Source organism: Pleurodeles waltl, chromosome 3_1, assembly GCF_031143425.1.
Source record: "Pleurodeles waltl isolate 20211129_DDA chromosome 3_1, aPleWal1.hap1.20221129, whole genome shotgun sequence".
NCBI lineage: Eukaryota > Metazoa > Chordata > Amphibia > Caudata > Salamandridae > Pleurodeles > Pleurodeles waltl.
The window spans coordinates 419411231-419433401 of record NC_090440.1 but is presented as its reverse complement, the minus strand read 5'-3'; the positions used below and the strand labels follow the sequence as shown (position 1 = coordinate 419433401).

At 46.6% G+C, this 22171-nt stretch overlaps 1 protein-coding gene across 2 annotated transcripts in view; it reads right to left on the bottom strand.

Annotated features, from left to right (window-relative positions):
- LOC138284182 (aminopeptidase N-like) overlaps nucleotides 1-22171 on the bottom strand; it is a 260695-nt gene that overhangs the window by 158997 nt on the left and 79527 nt on the right. For both annotated transcript variants that reach the window (XM_069222680.1, XM_069222679.1), the window contains exon 10: nucleotides 20062-20237. In XM_069222680.1, the coding sequence (XP_069078781.1) occupies nucleotides 20062-20237 (176 nt within the window). The remainder of the gene's footprint in view (nucleotides 1-20061; nucleotides 20238-22171) is intronic.

The window sequence follows — 22171 nt, the reverse complement described above, 5'->3', positions numbered from 1 at the left end:
GGGGAATGCTGTGTGAACACCGGAGGGATTCCCTGCCTAACAAGTTTCCCAGGAGTCTGGGTCAATGCCAAAGCTCTTCAGAGAGACTTTCAGCATGTTCTTGAAGCATCTTTTTCTGCCCACCTTGTGTGTGTTTGCCTTCCCCCAGTTCACCATAGAACAGTCCCTTGGGGAGGTGTAAGTTTTGCATACATACATGGTGGCCTGCCCACCTGACTTGGGCTCTCCTCAGTACGGTGTAGATACTTGGCAGACCAGGTTGGAGAGGACATCTGTGAACTTGGTCCTGCCAGGTAATTTTCAGCAGCCTTCTTAAGCAGTTCATGTGGAAGTGATTCAGCTTTTTGTCATGGCGTTCGTACACAGTCCAGTCTCACAGGCGTGCAGTAGTTTGGGCAGAGTGACCGCCTTATACATCTTCAGCTTTGTGGACAGTTTGATGCCTCTCCTCTCCCACACTAACTCCTGCAGCAATCCAAATGTCGAGCTTTACTTGGCGATGTGTGTGTCTACCTCATCTTTAATGTTCACAGACCTGGAGATTGTGCTGCAGAGGTATGTAAAGTTGTCAACAGCCTCCAGGATTTCTCCTTCCGCGGTGATAGTTGGTTCCACATACGTCTTCTCTGGTGCGGGCTGATGCAAGACCTCAGTCTTCTTGGCACTGATTGTGAGGCTGAAATTTCTGCAGGCAGTGGAAAAGCGGTTCATGCTCTGCTGCATCTGGGCCTCGGTGGCAGTGCTGAGTGCACAGTCATCTGTGGACAGGGAATCGTGCACAGAATCCTCTTTAACCTTGGTCTTGGCATGTAGCCTCCACAGGTTGAAGAGCCTGCCATCAGTCCTATATTCGATCTTGATGCTGGTTTCTTCATCTGGCAGAAGGCATCTGGCAGCATGGCCATGAACATCATGCTGAACAGCGAGGGTGGCATTAGACAGCCTTGCTTGACTCTGTTGATGGCTGGGAAGGCATCAGAGGAGTCTCCATCGTCCAGTATTTGAGCAAGCATGCGGTCATGGAACTGGCACCTCATACTGATTAACTTACCTGGGCGGCCAAACTTCTCCATAGTTCGCCATAGCCCTTCACAACTGACGGTGTCAAAAGCTTTGGCCAGGTCCACAAACGTTGTGTAAAGGTGCAGGAAAGTGCCCCTTTTGGCATGATTACCTGCCACGTTTTGCCTGATATTGATGATGACTTGGCTGAGAGTGTGCTGGGGTTCTGCTAACCGGGCCCCAGCACTGTACCAGTGTTCCTACAATTGGCACACCCCTAGCACACAGATATGTCCTTTGTAAAAGGTACCCATAGTACCAGGGGCTCTGCGGCCAGGGAAGGTCCCCAAGGGCTGCAGCATGTATTAGCCACCCTAGTGGACCCATCACCAAGCCAGTGCACACTGCCATTATAGCTTGTGTGTTCTGGTGGGGAGAAAAATACAAAGTCGACATGGCACCCCTCTCAGGTGCCATGCCCATAAACCACTGTCTGTGGCATAGGTAAGTCACCCCTCTAGTAGGCCTTACAGCCCTAAGGCAGGGTGAACTATACCACAGGTGAGGGCATAGCTGCATGAGCAATATGCCCCTACAGTGTTTAAGTACATTCTTAGACACTGTAAGTGCAGTGTGGCCATATAAAGTACATGGGCTGGGAGTTTGTCATTACAACCTCCACAGCTCCATGATGGCCCCACTGAAGTCTGGGAAGTTTGGTATCAAACGTCTCAGCACATTAAACACACACTGATGCAAGTGTTGGATTTATTGGAAAATGCACCCAGAGGGCATCTTAGAGATGCCCCCTGTATTTTAGCCAAACTTCTAGTGCAGGACTGACCAGTCTGTGCCAGCTTGCCACTTCCAGATGACTTTCTGACCACATGGGGTCGGAGTCTTTGTGCTCTCTGTGGCCAGAAACTAAGCCTCCACTGGGTGGAGGTGCTTCACTCCTCCCCACTGCAGGAACTGTAACACCTGGTGGTGAGCCCCAAAGACTCAGGCCTCCTGTTACAGTGCCCCAGTGCACTCTAGCTAGTGAAGATGTCTGCCCCCTGGACACTTTTGACGGCACGTCCGGCAGAAAAATTAGGGAAAACAAGGAGGGGTGACCACTTCAGCTGGGTCCACCCCTAAGGTGTCCAGAGCTGAAGTGACCCCATCCTTGCAAAATCTTCGATCTTGGTTTGGAGTACAGGGACCAATAGGGTTAGGTCTGTGTTCCCCTCCGCAAAGGAAGTGGACACCGGAAGGGTGTAGTCACCCTCAGGGACAGTAGCCATTGGATATAGCCCTCTGACCCCTGTAACACCCCTAAATTCAGGATTCAAGGGATCTCCTGAACTTAGTTCGTCAGATTCCTGGTAACCTCAAGTAGAAGAAAGAAGAAGGACTGCTAAGCTGACCCCCAGCAAAGAAGACTGAAGGCACCAACTGACTTGGCCCCAGCCCTACAGGCCTGTCTCAAGCTTCTGAAGTCCTGGTACAAAAAGGCAACACATCCTGCAAGACCACGACCTCTTAAAAGCCTCAAGAGGACTGCCTGCAACCCAAAGGACCAAGATCTCCTGTGGACATTGGCCCTGTCCAGAAAGAAACTCCAACAAAGGACTCCAGAACTGCCCCAGATCTGCAAGCCCTGCCTGCTATGCACCAACACCCACGGCCCGTGTCCAGGTGGCCCAACTGACTAGAGCTGGTCCCCAGGCAATTCTGACTTAGGGCCATATTTATACTCTGTTTGCGCCAAATGTGCGTAAAAAATTTTGACGCACATTCGGCGCAAACACTGCCCCGTATTTATACTTTGACGTCCGACGCAGCGGGCATCAAAGTTCCACCATGTGCGCCATTTTTTAGAAGGGGGAACCTGCCTTGCGTTAATTATATGCAAGGTAGGCGTTCCCGTCTAAAAAATGACTTTCAGGCCTGTGCCCCATATTTATACTGTGACGTCATTTTGACGCACAGGAGTGGGCAGGCCTTAAAAAACGGCTCCCAGCCTGATGGGCGCCGTTTTTTAACGCCTGGGTCAGGGCAGGCGTTAAGGGACCTGTGGGCTCAGAAGGAGCCCAGAGAGGCCCTCCCATGCCCTCAGGTGCAGCCCCTGCCACCCTTGCCCACCCCAGGAGGACAGCCAAGGATGGAGGGACCCATCCCAGGGAGAGAAAGGTAAGTGCAGGTAGGTATTTTTTTACGTTTTTTTTTGTGACATAGGGGGGCCTGATTTGTGCCCCCCTACTTGCCACTATGCCCAATGACCATGCCCAGGGGACATAAGTCCCCTGGGCATGGCCATTGGGCAAGGGGGCATGACTCCTGTCTTTGCTAAGACAGGAGTCATTTCAATGGGGGTTGGGCGTCAAAAAAAATGGCGCAAATCGGGTTGAGGCGAAAAGTTTGCCTCAGCCTGACTTGCCCCATTTTTTGACGCCCAAGCTCCATTTTCCCCTACGCCGGCGCTGCCTGGTGTGAGTAATTTTTTTTGACGCACACCAGTCCGCAGCGCCGGCTAACACCATTCAATAAATACGGCGCCCGCATGGTGCTTTGGAATGGCGTTAGCCGGCGTTAAAATTTTTGACGCACAACTGCGTTGGCGCAGTTGTGTGTCAAAAAGTATAAATATGGCCCTTAGTGTCTACCCTGTGTTGACCCCTATTGTCCAACACAACAACGCCTGCAGCCTAAATCAAGAGGGCCCCTCTGACCGCAAAAGAAGCGGACGAATATACCTGATGCCCAAAGGTACCACTGCACCCGCAGTCCCCTGGCCCTAGGGAATCTGACCACTGGTCCAGTGACATCCAGCAGGTGGACCTACTCCTTGTCCAGGCTTTGGTTTTCTGGATCCGAGCCCCTGTACTTAGCCTGCAGCATGTTTTGTGACTTCCGGCGTCCCCCTATTGGAAAGCATTGGGAGCCCAACACTGTAATTGAAATTCACACCCGGGTGCCCCTGCGCTGCTGAGGGTGTTTGCTGCTGACCTGTGGGCCCCCGGTGCTCCTCTACACCCCCCAAGTCTGCCCTACGAAGACATAAGTACTTTAAAAATCGGCCTCAACTCTGGCCTCTGCACCTGGCCGGCCCCGTGTTGCTGGTGGTGGGTAATAGTGGTTGACTTGAACCCCGACGTGTGGAATTTCAAACCCTCTAAGACTGGAACTGTAAGTCTTGTACTTACCTTGAAACTGTGCTAATTTTTCTTCCCCCAGAACAGTTTCTGAAAATTGCAGTGTGTCAACTTTAAAAAAAGATTTTTGCTATTTGAAAACTGCTTAACTAGCCAACTAGCCATTTGATGCATATGTTGGATACTTACTTGCAAATGTACTTACCTACAGTTTGAGTCTTGTGTTTCTAGACATAAAGTAACAACACATATTTTTGCTATATAAAGACCATTGGCCTGTTGTTAGTCATTGATTGTTTGCTTCCTTTATTGCCTGTGTGTGTACAACAAATGCTTTGCACTGCCCTCTGATAAGCCTAACTAACTGCTCGGCCACACTACCACAAAAGGGAGCATTGGTATTATCTACTTTAGTCTCTCTTAAGCCTCTGGGGTAACTCAGAAGGGATTAGGGTTTTCCCCCATTTGAATTTCTGTTTGGCCACCCTGTAAGGGAACCACTTGCACTTGTAAAGAAGGCTGGGAGAGATCCTACCATGAACCTAAACAAAATGTAGTGGACTATGTGCTTGGCCTTCACTCAATGATGGATGAGTGCATGGAAAAGGCATCCAAAAACCTTAAGGCCAGCCAGCAGCTCCAGAAGCAGTGGTATGACCAAAAGGCTGCACTGGTAGAATTCAAACCAGGGAAGAAGGTTGGGTTCTGGAGCCCGTGGCTTCCCAGGCACTTCAGGACAGATGGAGTGGCCCTTACCCTATCCTAGAGAAAAAGAGTGAGGTCACCTACTTGGTAGACCTAGGCACCAGCAGGACACCCAAGAGGAAGATCATGTAACTCCTAAAGCTCTATTGTGACAGGGCAGATGTAACCATGCTGATGGTTACTGATGAGGAGTAGAAAGCAGAGATTGAACTTCTCCCTGACCTCCTTTCAAATGGTCCTAAAGGTCGGTCAGTTGATGGAGTTGTCTACTCAGACACTCTCACTGCCCAACATTAGGCTGACTGCAGGCAAGTCCTACAGCAGTTTGCTGGGCTCTTCTCTTTGACCCCGGGACAGACCCACCTGTGTACCCATGATGTGGACACAGGAGACAGTTTACCTGTCAAAACAACAATCAATAGGCAGTCTGACCAAGTCAAAGAGAGCATTAAAGTGAAAGTCCACAAGATGCTGAATTTAGGGGTCATTAAGCTCTTTAACAGTCCCTTGGCTAGCCAAGTTGGCTTAGGCCCCAAACCTCATTCCAAAGATGGCAAGAGAAAGATGAGGTTTTGTGTGGACTATGGGGATTTCAACTCTGTCACTAAGACAGATGATCACCCGATACCAAGAGCAGATGAACTAATTGACAAGTTCGGTGCAGCCAAATTCCTTAGTACTTTTGACTTAACTGAAGGGTACTGGCAAAACAGGATGGCATCTGGAGCAAAGATGAAGACAGCATTCTCTACAACCATGGGACGTTTGTGAAGGGGTATGGATCTATTGTGACCCCCTCACAGAATTGAGCTCAAAGAAAATGCCCTGAAAAATAAACTGGACTCTTGACAGTCAAAAGGCCTTTGACACCCTGAAGGAAGCAATGTGCTCAACACCAGTTCTCAAAGCACCAGAGTATTCTAAGCAGTTCATTGTGCAGACAGATGCCTCAGAACATGGGATAGGAGCAGTCCTGTACCAAACCAATGATGATGGCCATGACCAGCCTGTTGCTTTCATTAGCAGAGTATTACTCCCCAGAGAGCAGCTTTGGAGTGCCATTGAGAGGAAAGCCTTTGCTGTGGTTTGGTCCCTGAAAAAGCTGAGACCATACTTGTTTGGTGCTCACTTTATTGTTCAAACTAACCACAGACCTCTCAGATGACTGATGCAAATGAAACATGAGAACCCTAAACTTTTCAGGGTGGTCCATCCCCCTACAGGGAATGGACTTTTCAATGGAACACAGACCTGGGACTGCCCATGCCAATGCAGGTGGCCTTTCCAGGTTCTTCCACTTAGACAATGAAGACTCTCTTGGGAAAAGTCAGTTTCATCCTCTTCATTTGTAAGGGGGTTGTGTAAGAAAGTGCCCCTTTTGCCCAGAGTATTCCACCCCACTTTTTGCCTGATATTGATGCTGACTGGACTGAGAGTGTGCTTGGATCCTGCTAACCAGGCCCCGGCACCAGTGTTCTTTCCCCAAAATTGTACCACTGTTCCCACAATAGGCACACTCCTGGCACACAGTTAAGTCCCTTGTAAAAGGCACCCATGGTACCAAGGGCCCTGTAGTCAGGAAGGTCTTCAAGGGCTGTAGCATGTATTATGCCACCATGGCACACCCCTCACCAAGTCCATGTACACTGCCATCGCAGCTTGTATGTGCTGCTGGGGAGATAAATACAGAGTTGGCATGGCACCCCTCGCAGGGTGCCATGCCCACAAACCACTGCCTGTGGCATAGGTAAGTCACCCTCTAGCAGGCCTTTCCAGACCTAAGGCAGGGTGCACTATACCACAGGTGAGGGCATAGATGCATGATCAATATGCCCCTACAGTGTCTAAGTCCATTCATTGACATTGTAAGTACAGTGTGGCAATAGAAAGTACATGGGCTGGGAGTCTGTCATTACAAACTCCACAGCTCCATGATGGCCCCACTGAAGTCTTGGAAGCTTGGTATCAAACCTCTCAGCACAATAAACACACACTGATGCCGGTGTTGAATTTATTGAAAAATGCACCCAGAGGGCTGCTTAGAGATGCCCCCTGTATTTTAGCCAAACTTCTAGTGCAGGTCTGTCTAGCCTATGCCAGACTGCCACTTCCAGATGAGTTTCTGACCACATGAGGTGAGAGCCTTTGTGCTCTCTGTGGCCAGAAACAAAGCCTGCACTGGGTGGAGGTGCTTGACACCTCCCCCCTGCAAGAACTGTAACACCTGGCAGTGAGCCTCAAGGGAACAGTACTCCTGTTACAGTGCCCCAGGGCACACCAACTGACTTAGCCCCAGCTCTACATGCCTTTCTCCAGTTTCTGAAGTCCTGCTACAAGAAGGTGACACATCCTGCATGACCAGCGACCTCTTAAAAGTCTCAAGAGGACTGCCTGCACCCCAGAGTACCAAGATCTCCCATGGACAGTGTCCCTGTCCAGAAAGAAACTCCAACAATGGACTCCAGAACCGCCCCACATCGGCGAGTCCTGCCCACTCTGCACCAGAGGCCCACGGCCCGTGTCCAGGTGGCCCAACTGACTAGAGCTGGTCCCCAGGAGATTCTGACCTAGTGTCCACCCTGGGTTGACCCCTCGTGTCCAACATGACGACACCTGCAGTCTAATCCAGAGGACCGCTCTGAACGCAAGAGAACCAGACGAAAATACACAATGCCCAAAGTTACCACTGCACCTGCAGCCCCCTTGCCTTGGGGAATCCGACCACCAGTCCAGCGACATACAGCAGGCAGACCTCCTCCTTGTCCAGCCTTTGGTTTTCCAGGACTGACCCCCTGGTTTTAGCCTGCAGCATCTTATGTGACCCCCTGGGTCTCCCTATTGGAAATCATTGAGAGCCCAACGCTGTATTTGCACCCTCACCCTGCTGCCCCTGTGCTACTCAGGTTGTGTGTTTGGTACTTACCTGCAAGCAGGCCTGATTCAGAGTGTCCCCAGTCTCCATAGGAGCCCATGTTAAATCGACCTCAACTCTGACCTCTAAATGTGGCCGGCCCCTTGTTGTTGGTGGTGGGTGTCTGGGGTTGACTTGAACCCCAAACTGTGGACATCCTAACCCCCAGAGACTGGTACAGTAAGTCTTGTACTTACCTTGAAACTGTACTAATTTTTCTTCCTCTCAGAACTGTTTTTGAAAACTGCAGTGTCAACTTTTAAAACAGATTTTTGCTATTTATTTGAAAACCGTTTAACTTGCCAAATTGAAACAAAGTGGTATTGATACATATGTTGGATACTTGCTTGTAAATGTACTTACCTACAATTTGACTCTTGAGGTTATAGAAATAAAGTAACAAAATAAATGTATGTTATATAAAGACCTTTGGCCTGGAGTTAGTCATTGAGTATGTGCCTCTTTTATTGCCTGTGTGTGTACAACAAATACTTTGCACTGCCCTCTGATAAGCATAACTGCTTGACCACACTACCAAAAAAAAAGAGAGCATTGGTATTATCTACTGTAGCCTGTCATGACCCCGGGGAACCCCTGTACTCTGTGCACACTATGGCCCTCATTTTGACATTGGTGGTAAATGCTGCTTACCGCTACAGTGATGGCCACCAACACACCCCTGTATGTTGACACACACACACCAATCCAACAGAATACTGCCACATACACAAATCCACCAGACCAAAGGTCAGTGCTAAAGTGGCAGTACCAACACCCATATCGTTACGCCAACAAAACAACGCCCACTACATCATGACCCCCGAATCACCATGGCGGACATTCAACAGCGGCAAACCATTGGGAGCACCATATACCAGTGAAACATGGCATTAAACTGTTCAGTGTTATTAAGATAGAGAGATTTATGAACCAGGCACAAGAACTTGAAAACAATTCTCTTTTTAATAGGAAGCCAGTGAAGAGTCTTCAATCTTTCCCTTATTGAAGCCTGACTGGGAATGTTCAGGATAAGATGAACAGTAGTGTTTTGGGTCACCTGCAGCTTTTTAATACCTCTCTTATTCATATTAGAATAGAGGGAATGAGGGCAATGACAACTGTCTGTAAAAGATCATTAGGGATGTAAGAGAAAATCTTCCTCAGTACTCTGATAATATACAAACAAGTTTTAGACGTGAGACTGGCTTGAGTGTTGAAGCTCAAAGAATTATCTACTAAGACACCTACATTTCTAGCAGATTCCACAGGAGTGGGAAGAGGACCACCCTCCTCTGGCCACCAGATATCAAACCATATTAGATTTCTGGGCCCCAAAACCAACACCTTTGTCTTTCCAGCATTGAGTTTGAGCGCATTGCTGCTCAACCATTTTTCAATGCTGGACATACACTGCCTAAAAAACTGGGTGACAGAGGTCACATTATGGTAACAGTCCAGCCTAAACTGCCAGACGGATCCTCCCTGAACCAGAACACAAGCACATAGAGACTTCTTTCCAAAAGTACCTCTTTCAAAATATTCATTACAAATCTGACTTCACCAGAGAATTGAGCTTATAATAAATCCTCATGGGAATAGTCCAGCCAGAACTGTCAGGCCAGGTCCTCCTTAAACCACAACTTAACCCATTCTGTGCCGAGGACGTAGTGGTTACGTCCTTCGGCACAGTGCTGCTGTGCCGAGGACGTAACCACTACGTCCTCGGCACACAGCCCAGAGGTAGCGCTCTCGCTCCCTCTGTGTGCTTCCCCCCACCCCCCCCCCAAAGTCAGGGATGGAAGGGGAAGCCCACCCTCGACCCCCCATAATGACTTCATTATGGGGTTCTCACCGCACAGGAAGCCATTTGATTCCTGTGGGGTGAGAAAGGAAGAGGCGAGTTTCTCTTCCCGGTGGGTGGGGGGTTTTGCCGAACGAGACACCGGGGGAAAGGAAAGGCTTTTCCTTTCCCCCGGCGTCTCTTTGAGCATTCCTGCTGCCCATCGCATTGCGATCGGGCAGCAGGAATGCCCACTAGACACCAGGGATTTATTTCTTTTTTATTTCTTTTGTGGTTTTGAATTGCGGGGAGCGGCCCCTTGGGCAAGGGTCGCTCCCCTTTTGGGGGCAATTACTTACGGCCATTTCTGCCCCCCTTGGGGGCAGATTGGCCTACTATTTTAGGCGGATCTGCCCCCAAGGGGGGCAGAAAACACTGGATCACCAGGGATGTTGTTTTAGTCGTGTATTTATGTGGGTGGGGTGCCCCCTTGGGCAAGGGGCGCCCCCCCAAGGGGGCATAGAACTGTTGGCCTTTGCAGATCGGCCTATTTTTTTTAGGTCCATCTGCCCCCAAGGGGGGCAGAAGCCACTTAGGCACAAGGGATTGTGTGTGTAGTGGATGGGGAGCGGCCCCTTGGGCAAGGGTCACTCCCCTTTGGGGGGCATGTTTTTTAGGGCCATTTCTGCCCCCCTTGGGGGCAGGTCAGCCTAATATTTTTAGGCTGATCTGCCCCAAGTGGGGCAGAAACCACTAGAACGGCAGAGATTTTTTCTTATGTGTTTATTTTTGTGGGGGGGGCGTCCCCTTGGGCACGGGGCGCCCCCCCAAGGGGGGCATTGACCTGTTGGCCATTTCTGCCCCCCCTGGGGGCAGAAGGGCCTATTTTTTTAGGCCCACATGCCCCCAAGGGGGGCAGAAGCCACTTAAACACCAGGGATAGTGTGTGTGTGTGTTAGTGGATGGGGGGGCCTTGGGCAAGGGTCGCCCCCCACTTTGGGGGCACATGTACCGAGGCCATTTCTGCACCCCTTGGAGACAGATCAGCCTATTATTTTTAGGCTGATCTGCCCCCAAGGGGGGCAGAAACCACTAGAATGGCAGGGATTTTTTTTTATTTGTTTATTTTTGTGGGGGGGGGCGTCCCCTTGGGCATGGGGCGCCCCCCCAAGGGGGGCATTGACCTGTTGGCCATTTCTGCCCCCCCTGGGGGCAGATGGGCCTATTTTTTTAGGCCCGCCTGCCCCCAAGGGGGGGCAGAAGCCACTTAGACACCAGGAATAGTGTGTGTGTGTGTTAGTGGATGGGAGGGGCCTTGGGCAAGGGTCGCCCCCCACTTTGGGGGCACATGTACCGAGGCCAGTTCTGCACCCCTTGGAGACAGATCAGCCTATTATTTTTAGGCTGATCTGCCCCCAAGGGGGGCAGAAACCACTAGAATGCCAGGGATTTTTTTCTATTTGTTTATTTTTGTGGGGTGCGTCCCCTTGGGCACGGGACACCCCCCCCCAAGGGGGGCATTGACCTGTTGGCCATTTCTGCCCCCTCTGGGGGCAGATGGGCCTATTTTGTTAGGTCCACCTGCCCCCAAAGGGGGAAGAAGCCACTTAGACACCAGGGATAGTGTGTGTGTGTGTGTATGTGTGTGTGTGTTAGTGGATGGGGGGGGGCCTTGGGCAAGGGTCGCCCCCCACTTTGGGGGCACATGTACCGAGGCCATTTCTGCACCCCTTTGAGACAGATCAGCCTATTATTTTTAGGCTGATCTACCCCCAAGGGGGGCAGAAGCCACTTAGGCACCAGGGATAGTGTTGTGTGTGTTTTTTTGTTTTTTTTGTTTGGGGGCTGTCCCCTTTGGCAAGGTTCGCTCCCCATGGGGACACACTACTAAAGGTATTTTCTGGCCTTCTTGAGGCAGACAGGCCTATTTTTTTAGTAGGCCCATCTGCCCCTATGGCAGAATCCACTTAGGCACCAATTTCTAAATGTTTGATGGTGGGGTGTTTGTCAACTGATGAAGTATTTGCATTTGTGATAAAAAATGTTTTCCTCCTTTTTGTTCTAGTTCAAAGCTTTTGCTTTATTTGCTGTGGCTCCTTGCGGTTTTGGCGGTGGTTGACCTGCAGTTTGCACAGTTGCATGTTTTAGGTAAGTAAAAACAATTTACTCCAAAGGAGTATTGTTGCCATGCATGAATGACATGTTTGTAGGGGGTGTACTAAATGCAGGATTGTGTGTGAAATTGTCCTTAGATTTGTGCACAATGATATTTGTTTTGTCTTATTTCTAATTTGCCTTTCTTTCTTTTTAGTGGGATATCATTGGTGATTGCTGTGTCTGTGCAGAGTAGTTGCTGGTGAATCAAGCTTTTTCAGGTAAGTGAGCGGTATAGTTTTTGAGTTTATAACTCTTACTAACAAAGCTACACTTTGTTACTTGTCTTACACAATGCTGGTTGTTGGTGGTGAATTTGTCCAGTTAATTTTAGTAGGAGAGATCATGGATAGCCGCAGGATGACTGCTCAGCACGTGGTTGGTATGCTTTTTGAATCACTGTCTGATCATGATTGTGAGACGGACTCTGCATCTGAGGCAGAGGAGGAAGTGAGAGATTCTGGCAGTGATGTTTCTGTTGGAGGGGAATCTTCTGATGATGAAGCCACACTCAGTGCAGATGAAGGGCCTGTTTTAGAGGAGGACACTGATGTGCCAATAGTGCAGCAAGCTGGGGCTGAAAGGTTTCCCGTTATAAGACCTGATGTCTGGGTTGCCCCCAACATGGAGCAGCCAGAGTTGCCTGCCTTTACTGGTCTCCCGGGGTGTAACGCCAATACAGAGAACTTTTTGCCTATCAATTTCTTTGAGTTATTCATGGATGATGTGTTTTTGGAAGAGATTGTTGAGCAGACTAATTTGTATGCGGAGCAGCATTTGAGGGACAACGCTGCTAGACGTAGGCCACACTCTAGAGCTGCCCAGTGGATTCCCACACATTTAGAGGAGATAAAAAAGTTTTTGGGTTTGTCTTTTTTGATGGGGTTGATAAGGAAGCCGTCACTGGCTTCTTATTGTTCTACTAGTCCCTTGATGTCAACAGCTATATTTCCTGTGACCATGAGTCCTAATCAGTATTTGCTTCTTCTTAGGATGCTGCATTTTGTTGACAATGCATTAGCCTTGCCACGAGATCACCCAGATTCTGACCGTCTTTTTAAGATTAGACCTGTCCTTGATCATTTTGTAGATCGGTTTTCGGAGGTCTATGTTCCAGGCAAAGAGATAAGTGTGGACGAGTCTTTGGTCCTCTTCAAGGGTCGTTTGGTTTTTAGGCAGTACATTCCTAGCAAAAAGGCACGATATGGAATTAAATTGTATATGCTGTCTGAAAGTAGTACAGGATATGTGTATAGTTTCCGTGTCTATACTGGTAGGGATTCCAATATTGACCCCCCTGGTTGTCCTCCCACTTTTGGAGTTACTGAGAAAATTGTGTGGGATCTTGGTAGACGACTGTTCAACAATGGTCACCATTTGTATGTAGATAACTTCTACACTGGCGTGCAGTTGTTCAAGGAATTGTTTAGAGTGGACACTGTTGCTTGTGGCACAATCCGTTCTAACCGGAAAGGCTATCCAAGGGAGCTTGTCTGTAAAAAACTTGAGAGGGGACAGTGCTGTGCCTTGCGGAATGATGACCTGCTAGCTTTGAAATTTTCAGACAAGAGGGATGTCTACATGCTAAGTACCATCCTCGATGAGCGTACTTCCCCCGTGACTGTTTGGGGCCAGGTTGCTGAAGTGCGCAAACCTGTGTGCATTTTAGATTATAATAAGCACATGGGAGGTGTAGATAGAGTTGATCAGAGGTTGGAACCTTATACTGCTATTCGTAAGTCTTACGTTTGGTATAAGAAGTTAGCAATTCACCTCTTCCACTTAGCAACCTTCAATGCTTTTATTGTGTTTAGGGATAGGTCTCCAGAGTCAAAGATGCCATTTTTGAAATTTCAGGAGTCAGTGATAGGGAGCCTTATTGTGGTGGAACAGGCCAGAGATCCTAGAGAAGCAGTGGTGGAGGATGTGGCTAGATTGAAAGATCGTCACTTTGCTGAGCACATTCCTCCCACACCCAAAAAGACTTTCCAGCTAAGAAATGTAGAGTGTGTTTTCGAAGAGTTATCCGGAGGGAGACTCGAATGTACTGCCCAGATTGTCCTTCAAAGCCTGGGCTGTGTGTGGGTGGTTGTTTTAAGAATTACCACACCCAGAAGAATTTCTGGGAACAACCATGAGTGTAAACTCATGTCTGTTTTGTATTTTCATGTGTTCAGTTTCATGGTTAGCATTTCTGTCATGTACTTAGTTTAGAGCTTTTGTGTTTGTAGTTTTGTAATTCTTTCTACTTAGTTAGTTAGTCTGTTTAAAAAAAAAAAAAAATGATGCCATTGTGTGTGGAGTGGGGATTGGCTGAGAGTGTACATATTGGCTTGCTGTTGGCTACTGCAACACACTGCCAGCCAAACACCAGTCCACACACTCCCATCAGCTGGTGTGATTGTTGTATCAGGCATGTGGGCGTATGTAAGTGATGGGCCCTTGAGTGGCGCTGTCTGTCGATGTGAGTGTTGTAATGTGCTGGGCCCGTGAATCATCTTGTGTGTGTCATGTATGAAAGTTGTGTGAATGGACTGTAAAGCGGTTGGTGCCTTGTCGCGGCTTTACAGCTCACGAGCTGTGAGTAATTGGTTCAGTTTTTTGCCTTTCAGTTATTAACAGTGCATTTCATTTTTGTGAAAGCTCTTGTTAATAAAATTTGATCCACTGAACCATCACTCACCCTCGTGCCAAATCCAACCAGTATGTGTGGTAAAAATGACAAAACCTGCTCCGCTGTAATCAGGCGTCGCAGCACACCTGTGACACCCTAGGTGCCTCAGGTGGGACCCCGATGAAGAAGCATGCCACCAACTTGGTTGGTGGGTGAGGGGTCTTTTTCACATAACCTAAGTGCGTTTCTTTTCACAATTTTTGTGTTTGGCACATCACGGACATATGTGGACACATCAAAACGATATATTACAAAACTACCTGTGTTTGGGGGGGAGAGGGCACCTATGTTTTTGGTCCTGGGGGCAGCCTTCATCTAGGGAAACCTACCAAACCCAGACATTTTTTCAAACTAGACACCCCAAGGAGTCCAGGGAGGTGTGGCTTGCGTGGATCCCCCAACATTTTCTTACCCAGACTCTGTAAACCTCAGAATTTGCTTAAAAAAGCATATTTTCCTAACTTTTCTTCATAGGATCACCGCTCCAGCACAAAATTCCTACTCCCCAGTGTTCCCCTCAGTCTCCCAAGTAAAATGACACCTCACTTATGTGGGTCCCCAAAGCAGAGTCAGTCTAAAGATGTATAAAAGAATATGTCCTTATAAACTCGCTGTGCTATCCCCTCTATCTCTACAAGTTTTGGGCCTTATTCTGTTGCAGGCACCTGGCCCACCCACACAAGTGAGGTATCATTTTTACCGGGAGACTTGGGGGAACGCTGCGTGGAAGGAAATTTGTCCCTCCTCTCAGATTCCAGAACTTTCTATCACCGAAATGTGAGGAAAACGTGTTTCTTTAGCCAAAATGTTGAGGTTTGCAAAGGATTCTGGGTAACAGAACCTGGTAGGAGCCCCACAAGTCACCCCATCTTGGATTTCTCTAGGTCTCTAGTTTTCAAAAATGCACAGGTATGGTAGGTTTCCCTAGGTGCCGGCTGAGCTAGAGGCCAAAATCTACAGGTAGGCACTGTTTTCAATGAAAAAATGTGATGTGTCCACGTTGTGTTTTGGGCCATTTTGCTGTTGTGGGCGCTAGCCCTACCCACACAAGTGAGCTATCATTTTTATCGGGAGACTTGGGGGAACCCTGGATAGAAGGAAATTTGTGGCTCCTCTCAGATTCCAGAACTTTCTGTCACGAAATGTGAAGAAAATTTGTTTTTTTAGCCAAAATTTGAGGTTTGCAAAGGATTCTGGGTGACAGAACCTGGTCAGAGCCCCACAAGTCACCCCATCTTGGATTCCCCTAGGTCTCTAGTTTTAAAAAATGCACAGGTTTGGTAGGTTTCCCTAGGTGCCGGCTGAGCTAGAGGCCAAAATCTACAGGTAGGCACTTTGCAAAAAACAGCTCTGTTTTCTTTTAAAAAAATGGGATGTGTCCACGCTGCGTTTTGGGACATTTCCTGTCGCGGGCGCTAGGACTACCCACACAAGTGAGGTATCATTTTTATCCGGAGACTTGGGGGAACGCTGGGTGGAAGGAAATTTGTGGCTCCTCTCAGATTCCAGAACTTTCAGTCACCGAAATGTGAGGAAAATGTGTTTTCTTAGCCAAATTTTGAGGTTTGCAAAGGATTCTGGGTAACAGAACCTGGTCAGAGCCCCACAAGTCACCCCATCTTGGATTCCCCTAGGTCTCTAGTTTAAAACAATGCACAGGTTCGGTAGGTTTCCCTAGGTGCCGGCTGAGCTAGAGGCCAAAATCTACAGGTAGGCACAATGCAAAAAACAGCTCTGTTTTCTGTGATGTGTCCACGTTGTGTTTTGGGGCATATCCTGTCGCGGGCGCTAGGTCTACCCACACAAGTGAGGTATCATTTTTATCGGGAGACTTGGGGGAACTTAGAATAGCAAAACAAGTGTTATTGCCCCTTGTCTTTCTCTACATTTTTCCCTTCCAAATGTAAGGCAGTGTGTTAAAAAGACGTCTATTTGAGAAATGCCCTGTAATTCACATGCTAGTATGGGCACCCCGGAATTCAGAGATGTGCAAATAACCACTGCTTCTCAACACCTTATCTTGTGCCCATTTTGGAAATACAAAGGTTTTCTTGATAGCTATTTTTTACTCTTTATATTTCAGCAAATTAATTGCTCTATACCCTGTATAGAATGAAAATCCACTGCAGGGTGCAGGTCATTTATTGGCTCTGGGTACCTAAAGTTCTTGATAAACCTACAAGCCCTATATATCCCCGCAACCAGAAGAGTCTAGCAGACGTAACGGTATATTGCTTTCGAAAATCTGACATTGCAGGAAAAAGTTACAGAGTAAAACGTAGAGAAAAATTGTTTTTTTTTCACCTCAATTTCAATATTTTTCTTTTTCAGTTGTTATTTTCTGTAGGAAAATCTTGTATGATCTACACAAATTACCCCTTGCTGAATTCAAAATGTTGTCTACTTTTCAGAAATGTTGCGGTTTCTGGGATCCAGCATTGGTTTCATGCCCATTTCTGTCACTGACTGGAAGGAGTCTGAAAGCACAAAAAATCTTAAAAATGGGATATGTCCCAGTAAAATGCCAAAATTGTGTTGAAAAATTGGGTTTTCTGATTCAAGTCTGCCTGTTCCTGAAAGCTGGGAAGCTGGTGATTTTAGCACCATAAACCCTTTGTTGATGCCCTATTCAGGGAAAAAAACACAAGCCCTCTTCTGCAGCCCCTTTTTCGCATTTTTTTGAAAAAACGAAATTTTCACTGTATTTTGGCTAATTTCTTGGCCTCCTTCTGGGGAACCCACAAAGTCTGCGTACCTCTAGAATCCCTAGGATGTTGGAAACAAAGGATGCAAACTTGGCGTGTGTAGCTTATGTGAACAAAAAGTTATGAGGGCCTAAGCGCGAACTGCTCCAAATAGCCAAAAAAAGGCTCAGCACAGGAGGGGGAAAAGGCCTGGCAGCAAAGGGGTTAAGCAACCTAGAGACTGTGATATCTTTCTAAAAGTACCTGTTTAAAAATATTAATTACAATTCTGACTTCATCAGGGAATTGGGCTTGTAACAAATATAAATAGTCAAAGACTGAAATTTGTAGTTTTACCAAACTGGAGATAAAATTATTAAATGTAATATTGTATCCCAGTGCTTTTCTACGGGCCCTGCTGAAGTGAAAATAGCTTTTGAGGTCTTTTGTCTTTTCACTGTAAGAATGTGTTTAACATTAAACGTTTCCATGTCCTACTTTTAAATAGCATACACTCTGCCCAGGAAGGCCTATTTAGGGGGTTATTGACATTTTAATATAGAAAAGGAGAGTTTGGGTTTGTCAAAAGGGGGTTGCTCTGGCAGGTCGAACTTGCAGTTTTAAAACTACACAGGGAGGCCTCAGTAGTAAGCCTGCTGTCATTTTTACAAAGTCACTGTAGTGGGTGGCACATTGGGTGCTACAGCCCACTAGTGTCATTCAATTTACAGACCCTGGGTTCACTTTGTATGATAAACTATGCACTTATAGGTCAGTTAAATGTGCCAATTAGGAGTATAGGCAAATTCAACATGTAGTATGGATCTGAGCACATGCACTGGGGCCTGGTTAACAGAGGTCCAGTGCACAAAATCAACACAAAATGGGAGCATCAGTCCAAATGAATGGGGTGATCATGCAAGAATAGGCATTTTCCTGCACTTATGTTTTAGAGTAGGTTGTCAACAGGTGCCTATTTTACAAGGTTGCTTGATGATATAGTGCATATATACAATGGAGAAGACACAATCAGAGTAATCAAGTTATTAATATACACTTCAGGTATTACTTGTGCTTCCTTTCAGACCACCACTTTCTTGGTAGATCCCTTTCTTTTGCCAACTCCCAGACTGCTTGTATACTTAATTGTGGGTTTCCTATAAGTCTAGCAACTAAACAAATAGATACCATTAATGGTTTAGGCCGGCAGTTCTTAGTGTTTTGACTTCTGTGGACCCCACTGAATCATTACTGGAATCCAAGGACTGCCAACGAGTTATTATTGGAAGCTGGGACCCCCTGCTTAAGCAATTTATATGATTTGAATCTCAAAACAAAACACAAAAATACAAACAACTATATACACCAAACAAATGCTCAAATATTGAAATGCTAAGTTTAATTCAAAATGAAATATAGAAAAATATTCTCACATTTTCAACATTGCTTCTTTATTTGTATATACTGTATTAATTTTAATGTATTCATTTTAATAATATTTAATTTTTAAAACAGTCACAGACATCCTGGGCAGGCTTTATGGATTCCTAGAGGTCCTTGAACTGCTGGTTTAGAGGTCAAATCATTTTAATCTTTCGGAATTAGGCGTCCTCATCAGGGATGAGGTTAAGGTTTAAGACTCATTAAACAGTAATACATAATTGTAAAGGGTTATATAAACCATGTTGTCAATACTTTTGTTGCTGAATAAAGTAACATGTCTTAAGCAGTGCTTGATTTATAAAATAAAATAAAAATAAGTTAAAGTGAGAAAGATATTTTTCAAAAGGCCACTACAAATTGCACCATACACTGCCTATGCCAGCTCTGCTGAGTGCCAGAACTAGCATATGAAAATGTGTAAGTAATCCAAACTTGTATTACAACACTAGAATGTTGGGAGCTCAATAGAAAACAATGGAGCGCTCCGGGCTTCTAATGGCTGGTAGAAGCCCGGAGCTCTAACATTCCAATGTTGTTGTTTACAGCTGTTGCTATGAACAAAGGCCTCACGGAGCCCAAGGCAATTTCATTCCCCTAGGGCTCCGTGAAGCCTGTGTTTTATTAATTGAAACATTCTGCCCTCTGGCGGCCAATTTTCTAAAAGCCTTATAGCCCTCCATAGCTGGGCTATACTGGCATTAACGTTCTGCTCCCTTGTTAAAGGTCCTTGCCTTCAGCTCAGTCCTTTAACGCTGGGGCAGACCTTTACTGGCCGATATAACCCGCTACAGCAGGCTATAAGGCTATAATAATGGCCTGGGTGCACTGGTAGTGCTGCCGTTTTATGTATAAAATTGTCCAACACTTCTGTGATGTGTTCTGTTTAAAAATAGTCAGCATCAGCATGTGTAAACTATCATAAGTCTGTACCAGTGTTAAGAAATAAGTGATGGTGATGAGCATCTGCAAACCCTTGTACAAATTAAGCACTAGAAAGCAGATTCCAGCAGGAAGATCTATAGGCAGGTTTGTGGATGACTCAGAGGAGTTTCCATGGGAAGGGATGGACTAGAAGAGAACCCAGAGCAGGTCCAGGAGGCTCTTTGGTCAGCATACAATTTTATGTAGCAACCTTATAGTGAAGACAGCAGTGTTTCCCACTATGTATCCAACCTTCAGACAGTAGCTTCGGTAAGTGCAATGATCGAGAAACAAGCAGCCCTTGCGCATATATAAAAACTGGAAAGGCTCTAGTACCGGTGCCTGTTCCCCTTTAATGTTACGTTACGTTAAGTTGCATTACATTATGTTATAGGATCAAGGACCTTTTAAAATCAGTGTCAGGTGTACAAACTATCACATGTGACATGGCATGTGCATCCACAGGTTGAGCGTTATATTTAAGAGCAGGCTTCTCTATAGAATGCGACTTGCACACTGTTTGACATGGCTTATTCAAGAGGATTAATCCGGTCTCTCACTTCATCCTTGTGTTTGCATTTTACAGCACTTCATGGATGCAAATAACATCTGTTTAAAAAAGGTATTTTCTATGTTCATACAAATCTTACTTAAATTGTGATGGACGAGTGACGTTTGATTCTGGATCCAGAAGGAAGTGTTGCTGGGTAATTTTCCCAGTCGTTGTGTTGACAGTGATAATTGGAAACCCCATTTGGAGGACCCACGTGTCCATGATACTTTTGACGCTCTGTGGTAACTGAACTGAGGTCTGGTTGTCTACAGCCTGCTCAAAAAAAGATTGCATTAGCTTATCCACTATGAAACTTGATTAATGACATCCTGAGTAGTTTTTTTTTTCCTTGTATTGAAACAGTAAAAAATATTACCAGCTAGTAGTGCCATGGTGTTTAATGCATTAAAGAGTGTAAAATGAAAGTGACAGGCTATACTTTTCATCAGGTAGTGACATACTTAAATTGATTTATTCGTTATTTTGGTATGAAATAGCCACAGTGTAGGAAAGCAGAGTATTATACAGTGATGCTGGTTAAACTTCACTATTTAATACTATGAAGATACCCTAAAGATGTTCCTTTAGATTCATAATAATTCATCCTTAGCACAGTCCTGGTACTGCGGTAAGAAACAATCAGGCTTTTCTAAAGAAACACGTGTTAAACCTTTCAAAATACCAACATGGATGATAAGTAATTTACATGACTGGAAAGAAATCCAACACTAATTTATAAAAATGATGCAGATTTTTATATTAATTTAGACATCAAAACAAAGTAAATCAGATATGTATAACCAGAGTAATAGATTTCCATAGGAAAAATAATTCAAGGCAGTTCAAGCTGTTAAACTTTTACCAATGCGGTCAATGGGAAAAATCGCTAGTGACACTTGGTCACATGAGGGGTAAGTTCAGAGGAACCCATTTGTAGTTCAGGTTGTGCAGGTCCCAGGAACAAGTTGTGACAGTCAGACCAATTTTACCTGGCTTGTGGGGCCGGGTGCAAAGGTATCCCTGCTGTCTTTGGTTGCTATATGTTGGAGCCGTGGGTGCTGAAAAATGGTACTTGTGACACTCGATCACTTGCAGGTCGAGTTTGTGGGAGCCCATTGGGGTTAAGCTTGTGTGGGCCCCTGAACCAGGAGTCACCAGGCACAACAACTCCACCTAGCTCTGGGGTCTGAGGTGCATTGGCATGCTTGGATATCTGTGGTGCTAAATGGGAACTGCGGCTGCTGGTTTTACCACTGTGACGGTGCAGGTGAGGGAACAAATGATAAACCTCCACAATGGAGCCTCTGGTGATGTTTGATGTAGCTGTTGCTGTGTACCCTCAGGTTGCAGTACTGAGTAAAGGTGGTGATGACCAAACTGACCACCGACAAGCCTTGGCAGTGGTAAGTTGGAGGAGTGGTTATCTCCTCCTCTGGAGGTCCTGGGGAAAATGGTAGTAAGCTGTAACTTGGTGGAGAGCTGGACTACACTTCCCACAATGCACTGGATCACCTGCTTTTGGGCGATAACTCGTAGGGCCCGATAACCAGTGCTTCTTCAGTTTCACTAGGTGCTTTGTACCTGCAGTGGGCAGGGGACTAATACCACTAGTCCAAGGGAGTCTGGTCTTACCTGTGGCTCATAAAGGGTTCCATCTTGCTGGGGGAATGAGTCTTTGGGCCAGGAGGAGCCCCAATTGAGCAGTTCCAGGAAGATTGCCACAAGTTCAAGGTATCACGACTTTGGTTAATGCAACTTCCTATTGTTGTTGAGGCTGGTCTTCTCTTGTCCTTCCTTCGCAAGTTGTTGCAGATCGGAGGTTCTAGCTTCAGGGGTGGCCCTTAAATCCTAAATGTAAAGGTATTAGCGGTGTGGGTGCAAGTAGCCAATGGACTACTAGCTCCAGTAGGTTGTGGCACCTTTTCTACTCAGAATCCTCTATTTTGCCTCTTTCAAGAAAGCTGAATTCTACCTTGATGTACAGACCAGGCCACCCACCCTAGAGGTGTGGCTGTCTTTCTGGGGGTGTACATCTCCTGACTAACTCATTTTCCTGCCTGCCTGGTACCAATGTGCCTGGGGCAAGGGTATGCTTTCTCCTCCACTGGGGACAGCCTGCTAGCACATCTGAGGTGGCAGACCCTTCGAAGCTCACTCCCTTGATGTGCCACTGCACTAGCCTTTCTGGTAGGTATAGAGGGAGGTAG